The following is a 12162-nucleotide window of genomic DNA, read 5'->3' as shown; positions in this document are numbered from 1 at the left end:
CCACAGTTCAAAAGCATCAATTCTTCGGCCATCGGCCTTCTTCACAATCCAACTCTCACATCCATACATGACCACAGGAGAAACCATAACCTTGACTAGACGGACCTTTGTTGGCAAAGTAATGTCTCTGCTTTTTAATATACTACCTAGGTTGGTTATAACTTTCCTTCCAAGGAGTAAGCATCTTTTAATTTCATGGCTGCAATCAGCATCCGTAGTGATTTTGGAGCCCAAAAAAATAAAAGTCTGACACTGTTTCCACTGTTACCCCATCTATTTCCCATGAAGTGATGAACCTTAAGGACGTTATACTAAGTGTAGTAAGTCAGACCAAGAAAGATAAATACTGTGTGATCTCACCTACATGTAGAATCAAAGAGAACATGAACTCATAGATACATAGAACACATTAGAGGTTGTCAGAGGAGGGGATGGGGAGTGGGAGAAATGGGTAAAGATGGTCAAAAGGTACAAACTTCCAGTTATAAAATAAATTAAGTCCCGGGACATAATACAACATGGTTTATTATGGCTAACAATACTGTGCTGTATAATGAAAAGTTGCTAACAGAGTAAATCTTAAAACATTCTTAAAAGAAAATAAAAATTTATAACTATGATGATGGATGTTCAACTTATTATGTTCAACTTATTACCATAATCACAGGTATGAGATGATATCACATTGTGGTTTTAATTTTCATTTCCCTGATTACTGATGTTGAGCACCTTTTCATGTATTTGTGTGTCTTCTTTAGGAAAATGTATATTCAATTCCTCTGCTCCTTTTTACATAATGTTCAACATTTCACAATATCCATACACATTTATCAAATAATTATGCTATACACCTGAAACTAATATAATGTTATATATCAATTATGGGCTTCCCTGGTGGCTCAGTAGGTAAAAAATCTGCCTGCAATGCAAGAGACCTGTGTTCCATCCCTGGGTTGGGAAGATCCACTGGAGGAGGGCATGGCAACCCACTCCAGTATTCTTGGAGAATCCCCATGGACAGAGGAGCCTGGCCGACTGCAGTTCATGCGGTCGCAAAGATTCGAACATGACTGAGCGTATTTTCCCCTTAGTCTTAGTCCCTATATCAATTGTATCTCAATTAAAAAATATATATATAATAGGTTGTATATTTTGAGTGCCTGTGAGGGTACTATACACTTATCATTACTAATTCTCAAAACAACCCTGACAAGCTGGTAATATTCTTGTTTTATAAAGGAATAAGACTGAAAAAACTTAAAGAAATTAAATAATTTTCCAGGTCAATAGATAATAAATCCTTAGAAATAGGGGATAAAGCCAGTTCTTACTCCAAAGCATGATCCCATTCCACGAGGCCAAAGATGATAAATGGATTCCACTCTTATGTCAAATTCTATCTAAGAGGAATAACTTGGATGATTGATGCTGAGAAGTACTTTGACATATTCTGAAGCTGAGTAGCAAAAGATCTTGCATAATTAATGATGCTGCCACTGGTGCAGGAGGACCTAAATTTAAGACCCCATGTCTGCCATTTGAAAACAGGATCACACTATTTGCAAGATTCAGTTACCTCTCCATGGCTTCAAATCTCATGCCCGTTAGTCTCTTGACTCTGTGACTTCCAGGGAACTGTCTTCTCAACTCCTGAAGACAAAACTAAAAAAGAAAAAAAATTATAAAAAGACTTGAAGGACAGTAATTACACTATATACACTAAATGATCTACAAGGAATGCCTTTCATAGTCTTCAGTGTATCTTCTTAAATAATTTCATTACTGAGATCTAATGACATAAGAGAAATTAATCAGTAATGAAAAATGGAATGAAAGAACAACTGTGAATTTACAGTGAGGACAACAATGAGTTCTCAGAAACCAGTCAAACTCTTAACTAAGAAAATGAAATTCTGGGGTCCACTAATAACTCTTTGAATACTACCATATCACTCCTCCTTAAAAACTGCTTCCATAATGAATCAAGAACATCTTAACTACCTACAACAGTTTCCTGGCCTTTGCTTCCTAACTACTGCATACGCATTCTCTAGATAAAAATTAAGCTCTTTGGTAGTACACTGAAGTCTCGATCAAATATTATTAACACTTTAATTTTGCCTTGTTCAAATCATATATTAATCAATCACCTTGTCAGAACACTTGTCCTGATTTAGGGCCATAAAATACAGACACAGTATCAATGGAGTACCAGTCTTCTTTTGGCAGATATTCATAATTAACCCATCAACTCAACTAAACAATCAAATATTTATTGAGCATGAGGGATTATAAGAGTCTTAGAAATGTTAAGGATGATAAAAATGATCCTTTCTAGTTCCCCAAAGCATAAGTGATTAAAAATGCATTTAACTAATAAACAGATAATTAATCATAAGAAAATAAGTTTTAATATGATTTGGCAGTATAGCTTCAAAGTCTGTGTCTGTAAATTCTATAATAAGAAAAATATTCAAGTTAATTAAAACTGAAAATGATGTTCAATTAGTTCTTTGATATTATGCAAAACTCATAGTACTTGTTCAGTCAAGCTAACTGTGCTGAAATTCTGAACCATTAAAAAAAATACTGTTACAAAAAAAGTTATCTACTCACTTGATCTCCTACTTTATTAAATGGCATTTTGCTATACAAAAAATAATTTCAAAATCTCCTGCAAAAAATAAGCTGCCACTCTTTGGTATTCAAAAGACTATGTCTCATAGGTTTTAAAGGTAATACAAAGCTTTTGTGGAATAGTTTCTATCATGGGCAACTCCACCAGAATTAAATGTACTGCTAACATAAATTACATTGAAAAGGACACTACCAATTAGACTTGTATATGCTCTCCAGGTATTTCTACTCTCTGGTGTTTTTTTGTATTTCTTCTTGGCTTACGAGGAAGCAGCATGAAGGAACACTTAAGAGGTCAGGATTACAAAACAGAAACCACTGCTTCCTGATTTATATAATAAATATAGCAATACTATCAAACAAGCCAAATTAAGAAATAATTATATAGATCAAATAAAGCACGTAAAATAAAAATGGTGTAAAGCATTTAGAACAGTGCCTAGCATATGAGTGTTCAAAAATATAGCTATTATTATTTTTCTTTAAAATTAATTAAAATTAAATTAAAACTTACTTTCATAATGCATCAGGCCCCATTTAAATACCTGGTATGGGTATTTTAAGTCATGTTCTGTACATGTTAGGATTTTCTAATAATTTTAAGATATACATTTAAAATATCTCAAAACAATATTTAATGTTATGTACAACATAAGCCATTTAACAACCCAAAAGACAAATCTGTTTTAAACTATATGTTTATTTTTAACCCTATAATATAGTATAAACCACCTATTAAGTAAACTACCTTCACCAACTAATTTAACCTCTTCAGTGAAACTGGGATACTAAATATCTACTTTTCAGGAGTGTTAAAAAGACATAAAAATATAATGTGTCCCAAAGTACCTAGTCAGTCCTACCAACTCAAGAGTAGCACTAAAAAACAGCTACAGAAAACATTCACTACAAGCCACATATTGCTTATACATAATTCATGAAAGAAATTAAATATAAAATAAAATATACTCACCAATGCCAAGTCATCCCGACCATAGTCGAGGGCTGCAATCATCACCTGTTCATATATGATCCAAACTAAACACACAAACAGAAAAAAAACTGAATTTGATATAAAAAGCTCAAAACAGAAATTAGATAATGAATTCTTCTTGCTTCTGATATTTTAAAGAACATTATTTACCACTGAAAAGTGATTTATTATATTACATCTGGAATTAAGGAAAAAAGCATCCTGAAATTTTTAGCAATGCATAATATTTTAATATCTTATCAGGTTAAAAAAAATTCCAATTATTTAATACCTTTCCTGTTTTAAAAGATTCACTATGAAATACATTTTTGATCTGCCCAGGACTACAGCCTTGTGAGCTTTAAAACAAAAATGCCTATTTGATAGCTTCACTACTACCAATAATTATAAGTCCTTCTAAAACTAAAAGCTATCACTCAGACTTCCTGAGACTATTTTAAACATTAATAAATCACGGATTGATATTAACAGCAGAAAAATCATAATGACAGGATTTAAAAAAAAAACACTAAACTGTAAATGAAACGTGCTGAGCATGAACATAATAGATTTAAAAACTTACTATCATCTCCAAGCTTAGAAGCATATTCACTAATTAATTCCTCTCCAACTTCCACAATTTGCTCACTATTTCGTGAGTTTTCTTCTCTCCATTTTCTCATTTTATCTCGCATTTCTGAAAAAAATAAGCTTGCAATTATTATATACAAATATTTGATTAATGTCAAACAAATGGACAAGATGAAATCAACTTTTTAAGTAAAGAAAATATACTCACGCTAATGTAAAATCTGTGGTGTCTCAAATTTCATAAAGTGGAAAATCAATTTAACAAGAGCAACAGATCCTTTAGAAGACTGAAAATGCAACTGATATTACAGCTATCTTTACTGTATGGCATGGAACTGCTACAAAGATCCTCTATCCCTTCAGGCAACTATAGATCATGCTTTTTTGAGGTTACAATGTTCAGAATTTGATAAAAGCTAAGGATTATCTTTTCAGAAAACTGAATAATATTACACACTGAACTCCCAAAAAAATCAAAGTGCTCCACTGACTCAAGAATATAAAATTTTCATAATCAGGGTATCATATTAGGCTATCAGCACTGAAGAAACATTCATCACAAAACTCCCTTAAAAACATTACTACAACAGTCCATATAACATACAAAAATAACATAATTACATAAGGAAATCAACACAGAAAAATTAGGACAAAGAAAATTTTTGCTTATATATAAAGAATAAAATGAATAATGTAAAGTAAGGTCAAAGGCACTAGCAAACAACGAAAGTTGAGAGAACAACTTTGCATGTTATAACACAATAGGGAACTCTGGAATTTCAAAGAACAGAATTTTGACAAAAACAAATAATAACTAGGGGTGAAGTGAAAAGTGAAAGTGAAGTCACTCAGTCGTGTCCGACTCTTAGCGACCCCAGGGACTGCAGCCTACCAGGCTCCTCCATCCATGGGATTTTCTAGGCAAGAGTACTGGAGTGGCTTGCCATTGCCTTCTCCGCAACTAGGGGTGGGAGAGTACCTAATCCAGAAAAAAGATCCTTTTTTATATAGTTAAGGTAGAATGAACTGTCCAATTCACCAGTTACATACATGCTTTCTACTCTTACCTCTGAAAAATCTTACATATTCATATAAAGTTACCTTCTTCCTTCTACTGACACACATGTTGTATAGATTTAAATAGCTGACTTAAGTTGTTATTGAATGTTACTGAATACATAAGTTAAATTATCAATAACAATATGCTTTTCTTCTAGAGAATAAATAAAAGAGAAGCACATGGGATTTTCACTACTTTTGTATGTACTATCTTTACATGAACTGGTCCCTACAGTTCAAAGTCTACAAAAGAAAACAAAAATAATCATAAGATGATAACAGACCCTACCTGAATTTACAAAAAAATAGTCTTAGAAAATCATGAATTAACAAGCGGAGACATTACTTTGCCAACAAAGATCCCTCTAGTCAAAGCTATGGTTTTTCCAGTAGTCATGTATGGATGTGAGAGTTGGACTATAAAGAAAGCTGAGGGCCAAAGAATTGATGTTTTTGAACTGTGGTGTTGGAGAAGACTTTTGAGAGCCCCTTGGACTGCAAGGAGATCCAACCAGTTCAACCTAAAGGAAATCAGTCCTGTATATTCATTGGAAGGACTGATGCTGAAGCTGAAACTCCAATACTTTGGCCACCTGATGCGAAGAACCGACTCATTTGAAAAGACCCTGAGGCTGGGAAGGACTGAAGGCAGGAGGAGATGGGGACGACAGATGAGATGGTTGGATGGCATCACCGACACGATGGACATGAGTTTGAGTAAGCTCTGGTAGTTGGTGATGAACAGAGAAGCCTGGAGTGCTGAAGTCCATGGGGTTGCAAAGAGTTGGACATGACTGAGCGACTGAACTGAACTGAATTCCTTCCACCGAAAACCTACAAATGAGTTTGACTCATTCTGCACAGGAAGTAAATTAAACTCAATCTTAAAGACTGAAGAGGAATTGAGCAGGCAAACAAAAAAGTAAGTTATTCACACCCCACAGTTTAAGGGCTCAGTCTCATAAGACTGCTCCCACTTCAGAAACCAATGCAAGCCCCTATACCATAACTACCATCTGAAGTTCACATTCTTTGTTAACCTGGCAGATTATTTTAAAACAGGAAGAGCCTTGAGAATATAAATTTAGTGTTTTATAGATCTGTTTCACAAAACTACACTCCTTGCCTGTACCCTGCAATGTCCTTTAAGACACTATACAATTTCTTTCCATAAACTAGAGACTAAATGGGAAAAACTGGTCCCACCTCCTTTTTTGTCAAATTTCTCACTTACCAATAGTATTCAACTTTCCATTCCTACTTATTCATAACCAAGGTATATAAATGAGAAATCCCTGACTTAAATCATTCCCCTTTCAGCTATTGTCATGTCCTCCAAGACTTCTATTGAGTCATTCAAAAATATATTAATAATTATTTCTATAACATTCTAGAAACGTAGTGAAAAAAGAATCAACCCATGTGCCTAAGAAGTCAACAAGTTAACAAACTGTAAACAACCACAAAATAATGTGATAAAAGGTAAGACAGTGGTTATGCTCAGAGCACTAAGAAAGCAAGGTGAGGGAATGATTAATTCCACCTGGCAAGGAGAAAGGTTAAAGAAGACATCTGTGATAAGTGAAACAAGCCCTAAGGATTAAAGAGAGTTTGTTAGATGAAGTGTACAGCAAAGAGCATGAACCATGGCAGACAGATAAGAGTATCTAACATGCTAAGGGACTGGGAAATTGCCCAACACACCTAGATTAGGGGGAGAGGGCAAAGGAAATGAAAGCAGTTTCTTCAGGACATTGCAAAATGGAGCTCAGGTTAATTCTTCATTTATGTAACCCATTACAGGAGTAGGGAACATGTTTCTCTGTTACAGACCCTACAAAAAAAAAAAAAAACACCTGAAGCTTCAGTCACCAGAAGAGGAAAAAATAAGAGAGCAGGGTAAAATAGGGAAGAACAAACCTGACTCCATATTTGATCTATTCCATTTAGTTTAACCTTTGTATTCTATTACTTTTATTACAAGTTAAGAATGCTGCATAATGGGAACAGTGGCTGGCGCAAAGTACTCAAACATATGTTTAACTTGTCATTTAGCATATAGACTAATACAGCAATTAGAGCTAGGTGTGGATGATTACCCACAGAAGACATTAAATCTTTTTAAAGTTCTTTGAAACTGATGAAACCTCTGAACCAACTTTTCCCAGAAATAGGTACACGTTTAAAAACACACTTAGGGATGCTCAAGTGGGAGGGGCTATGTTTGACTGAATAAAGAGAAGTAGAGACAGTGCGGATACACAACTAAAATCCCCTCAAACATTTTCAATAAATATTTTTTCAAATATTCATTTAATGCCAGTTATAGGCCAGGCTTTGTGCTAGGCATCCTACCTATACTCTGCCCAAATACCCTATTCTCAAGAGACCTGACTTGACTATACTGTCCTTTAACTCTCTTTCCCACCTCCAAATTCCTCTATATATTTAATAATAAACATCAGTAACTTCCAACTGGCTGAATAAATAAACCATATACGTACTTTTTTACAGAGCCCAATAAAGACTAAGAGAGTTTAGTCTCTTAGTGATAAATTTTCCTATTACAAGAATAATATGTGATAAATTTTCCTATTACAAGAATCACACTAGTCTTTGAACTAACAATTTCCATTACTTAATGATGGTATTCAATAGAATTCTTAAAAGACACAGGTCAACTGACACTCCCTCCTGCAAAAAATTGAAACAAAAAAACTAGCCCTGAGGGTCCTCTGATCACCCTCTTGTTACCTAAGTCTCTGAAAGAAAAATCTAGAATACTCTTTTCCTATAAGTGCCCTAAAATACAATTTTAATTCTACTCATTAATTACAAATGAGCAAACGGTATACTGTTAAGTGAGTTGTCTAAGATACTAAAAAAAAATCATTCCAACACTAAAAAAATGACTTACAGTCTTTCTTTGTGATGATTTGTTAACATTCTTATATATATGTATGCAATGGCAAGCCACTCCAGTACTCTTGCCTAGAAAATCCCATGGACGGAGGAGCCTGGTAGGCTGCAGTCCATGGGGTCGTGAAGAGTCGGACACGACTGAGCGACTTCACTTTCACTTTTCACTTTCACACATTGGAGAAGGAAATGGCAACCCACTCCAGTGTTCTTGCCTGGAGAATCCCAGGGATGGGGGAGCCTGGTGGGCTTCTGTCTATGGGGTCGCACAGAGTCGGACACGACTGAAGTGACTTAGCAACTTAGCAGCAGCATATATATAATTTAGCCACACCAGGTCTTAGTTGCATCATGCAGAATCTTCTTTTAAGTTGGGTATGCAGGATCTTTGGGGCTTTTTTTTTTTTTTTTTCTTTTGGTCGTGGCTTGTGGAATCTTTAGATGCAGCATGCTCACCCTTAGATGAGGCTCATCAATAGTTCCCTGACCAGAGATCAAATCTGGATCCATGGCATTGGGATCACAGAGTCTTGGCCACTGGACCACCAGGGAAGTCCCTAATGTTCATTTTTAATCCTACTAATAATTCATTTAGTCAACAGATTACTTAGTTCCTCCAGTATGTCATGCTCTAGAACAAGAAAGGCCTTGGCCCTCCATTCTAGGAGAGACAAAATTTTTAAATGTAACACAACTGGGTAAGTATTTCAATAGTATGAGGATACATAGTTAAAAGATCAAGGGTAAATTTTGTTCTTTTTGTTATCTTTTTCTTTTAAACTTTGGTGTGGGGATAGGAATGGGAGGGGATGGGGGTGGAGTCGGGAGGTGGGGCACGGCGGGGGCGGGGGGGGGGGCTCTCTGAAATATGTATGTGACTTTTGAGCGGAGTTCTAAGAAATGATAGAGTATAATGCGTAGAGTATAAGACTAGAACAAGGAGGTAAGAACACTTCCATCAGAAGGAATAGCTTATGTCCAGTCTTAAGACAAGAGGAGCATGGCACATAAGGAATTCAACAAAAGTCAGCATGGCCCGATTAAAGAGTAATGGGGAGAGTAGCTTAAGATAAAGCTGGAGACACGGGCAGGAGCCAGATCATTTTTTTTATATGTTATTTAATAGTTTAAAAGCACTTCAACATATTTTTTCCCTTTTGTTCCTCAACAAACCTGTGAAGTAATTATTTACTCACCTAAGTAATTATGTCACTCATCTTTAGAACGTCCAGAGTGTTAGGTCTAAGCTACTCAGTTAAATCACCTCGACTGCATCTACTCATTTCCTATACATCTATACATAATATTGGGCTTCCCTGGTGGCTCAGAGGTTAAAGCGTCTGCCTCTAATGCGGGAGACCCGGGTTCGATCCCTGGGTCAGGAAGATCCCCTGGAGAAGTAAACGGTAACCCACTGCAGTATTCTTGCCTGGAGAATCCCGTGGACGGAGAAGCCTGGTAGGCTACAGTCCACCGGGTCGCATAGAGTCGGACACGACTGAGCGACGGAATGAATGGAATGGACACATGATATTATCATCTAAGAAATTTATGTTGAACATACCTTCAAAATAGCACTTTCAAAAAAACCATGAACTATTTGAAACATTTTTTAAAAGCATTAAAAATAATAGCCACATTGGGAATATATCCTGACACAAGCCTTTTAAAACTACGTTTTTACAAGTCTATCTTTCTCCATCAGATTATGAACTCCCTAAAGGTAGGGGCTGTGTGTTAATTTGTTATCAAGATCTAGCACTGAGAACTTCATACTTTAATATAATAGATTGCCCAGTACAGGTAGAAACACGGTGGTTCACAGTATGCTGGAGGCCACAAAACCAATAATAAATCACTGAATTAGTTCCAGAATAAAGGAATTTTACCTTTTCTCATTATTGTTTGCAACTTTCAATATTGGAGAGATTTACTCTGCACTGAACAACCAATACAACTCTCAGTCCACACGTTATCAGGCGTTTTTTAAATAAAATATTTTAAGCAAATAACATCATTTAAATATCCGAACAAATAAGCAACTTAAGTCTACTGAGAAACGCTGGAAATATAAATTTCAATTACACAAATTCCATGCCTTAGAGAAAATCAAGGTTCTTTTCTTAAGCATGCACGCCTCCCACTCAAGATTTTAAGAAGGGAAAATCTCTTTCAGAATTGGTTCAAAGTTTGACTGCTTTCAAATTTAAAGACAAACTCCACCTCAGATTAAACGAGAACTTATTCCACCTTCAGAAAAGGAGTCACTGGCAGGGAATAAGAAGCAAGTTGGGTCGTGTGTAAATTCGTCTTGAGGGGAGTGGGACAGGGGATCTTTTTAAAACGGGGGAAATCAGAAACCCAGTTTTGAAGAGAGAAGGGAATGTAAACTGGCAGGGAAAAGAATCAGATATGTTTACGGGTTTTCCACACATTTTACTACACAGAGTTGTACCCCTTACAGAGTATCTGAAAGACCTTTACAGGCCCTGGATTTCTCGGCTTTAAAGGCGCTTCAGCGGGCAGCTTATCCCGCCTCCTTCGCGCCGCCCAGCAGCCACAGGAACAGTGACAGCCCCAGATCCCGGTTGCCTTATAGAGGAAGCTGCCCTTGGCCGCCAGATGGGCGCGGTAATAGGCCGGTTGGTCAGTCTACCGACCCAAGCGGTGAGGACCACCGCAGACTCCAGTCAGAGGCCGAGCCAAGGAAGGAGTCAGCTTCCACCTCCACCTCAGCCAACTACTTCACCTATCACCTCAGCTCGGCCGGACCAGAGCCGAAGAGGGATCGGAGAATCCAGGTCTCCGAGGGCAGCAGGTACTCCCAAACCGCTTCCTGCGGCTTTCGGTCTCTCCGCGGCCACCCCGCCCGCAGTTACCTTCCCAAGTGACATCGTACAGCTCTGACACCTTCGCCATTTTCTCAGAACCTGGAGGCGGCTGGGTGAGGGGGCGGGGAAACGTGGTCACGCGACACGATACCAGGCAGTGGCGAATTACGACACCATTTCTCATTGGCCGAGGGAGCGAAGGGGGCGGGATCCTTTGTGCACGTGCACGAGGCTCTGACTAGGGGCAGTCGGGGAACTGGGCGTGGCGAGCTGGGCGGCGCGGGGCGCGCTGGGACTGTGAGGACACCCTGGCGGAGCCGCTGGAGCCGGCTTGGCTTGAGGTGTGTGTTTTACCATGACTTAACAAAAGCTTTTGAACTGTGGTGCTGGAGAAGACTCTTGAGAGTCCCTTGGACTGCAAGGAGATCCAACCAGTCCATTCTAAAGGAGATCGATCCTGGGTGTTCATTGGAAGGACTGATGCTAAAGCTGAAACTCCAATACTTTGGCCACCTCATGCGACGAGTTGACTCACTGGAAAAGAGTCTGAAGCTGGGAGGGATTGGGGGCGGGAGGAGACAGGGACGACAGAGAATGAGATGGCTGGATGGCATCACCGACTCGATGGACATGAGTTTGAGTGAACTCCGGGAGTTGGTGATGGACAGGGAGGCCTGGCGTTCTGTGATTCATGGGGTCGCGAAGAGTCGGTCACGACTGAGCGAATGAACTGAACTGAACAGAACAAAATCTGGGTTGTTTTCGTTGTTGTTTGTTTATGTATGCCATCCCCGGTTTTTCTTTTTTTTTTCTACATGGGTGCTTCATTCTCTACTCACTGCTTAGTCAGTACCTTATTCTCTTCATGACCTGCTGCAGTGCAGCATTCAGCTCGAATCTCTCATTTGTGCCCAACTTGACTCCTTTCGTGAAGGCATTTGCCTTCGATTTCTTTTTTAATGTTCGGCAAAACTGATACACTTCAAAAAATGTTCGTTAAATCTGTTTGAGGAAATAAGCAGGGTTCTGTGTTTGCACATTATGCCCCTGTGGCCGAGGACTTAATGTTCACACGAAGGGCATCGTGCCAAGCTAAACCCTTAGTTAATGCTCCCCGTGCGTCACTGTCTGCTTGCCACTCTAGATTTGAAA

At 37.9% G+C, this 12162-nt stretch overlaps 1 protein-coding gene and 1 long non-coding RNA gene across 4 annotated transcripts in view; one reads left to right on the top strand and one right to left on the bottom strand.

Moving 5' to 3' along the window:
• The window catches only part of EMC2 (ER membrane protein complex subunit 2), a 54824-nt gene extending 43678 nt beyond the window's left edge, over positions 1-11146 (bottom strand). For 2 of the 3 annotated variants that reach the window (XR_008686676.2, XM_055431773.2), the window contains exons 1-4: positions 11059-11146; positions 4194-4307; positions 3611-3675; positions 1577-1662 (exon numbers count right to left, since the gene is read on the bottom strand). Coding sequence is in view for 2 of the 3 variants with exons in the window: in XM_055431773.2 (XP_055287748.2) it covers positions 1577-1662; positions 3611-3675; positions 4194-4307; positions 11059-11098 (305 nt within the window). In the remaining variant the exon portion in view is untranslated. Of the gene's footprint in view, positions 1-1576; positions 1663-3610; positions 3676-4193; positions 4308-6964; positions 7095-11058 lie in introns of those variants that run through there. The other variant, XM_055431774.2, reaches the window with a different exon arrangement.
• The window catches only part of LOC148775237 (uncharacterized), a 59762-nt gene continuing 58393 nt past the window's right edge, over positions 10794-12162 (top strand). The window contains exon 1 of the long non-coding RNA XR_016039342.1: positions 10794-10997. This is a non-coding gene — a long non-coding RNA (uncharacterized LOC148775237). The remainder of the gene's footprint in view (positions 10998-12162) is intronic.

The sequence above is a fragment of the Moschus berezovskii genome, chromosome 16 (genome assembly GCF_049115385.1).
Source record: "Moschus berezovskii isolate FMDL1 chromosome 16, NW_MosBer_1.0, whole genome shotgun sequence".
Taxonomy (NCBI): domain Eukaryota; kingdom Metazoa; phylum Chordata; class Mammalia; order Artiodactyla; family Moschidae; genus Moschus; species Moschus berezovskii.
This window is presented reverse-complemented; position numbering and strand designations above follow the sequence as displayed.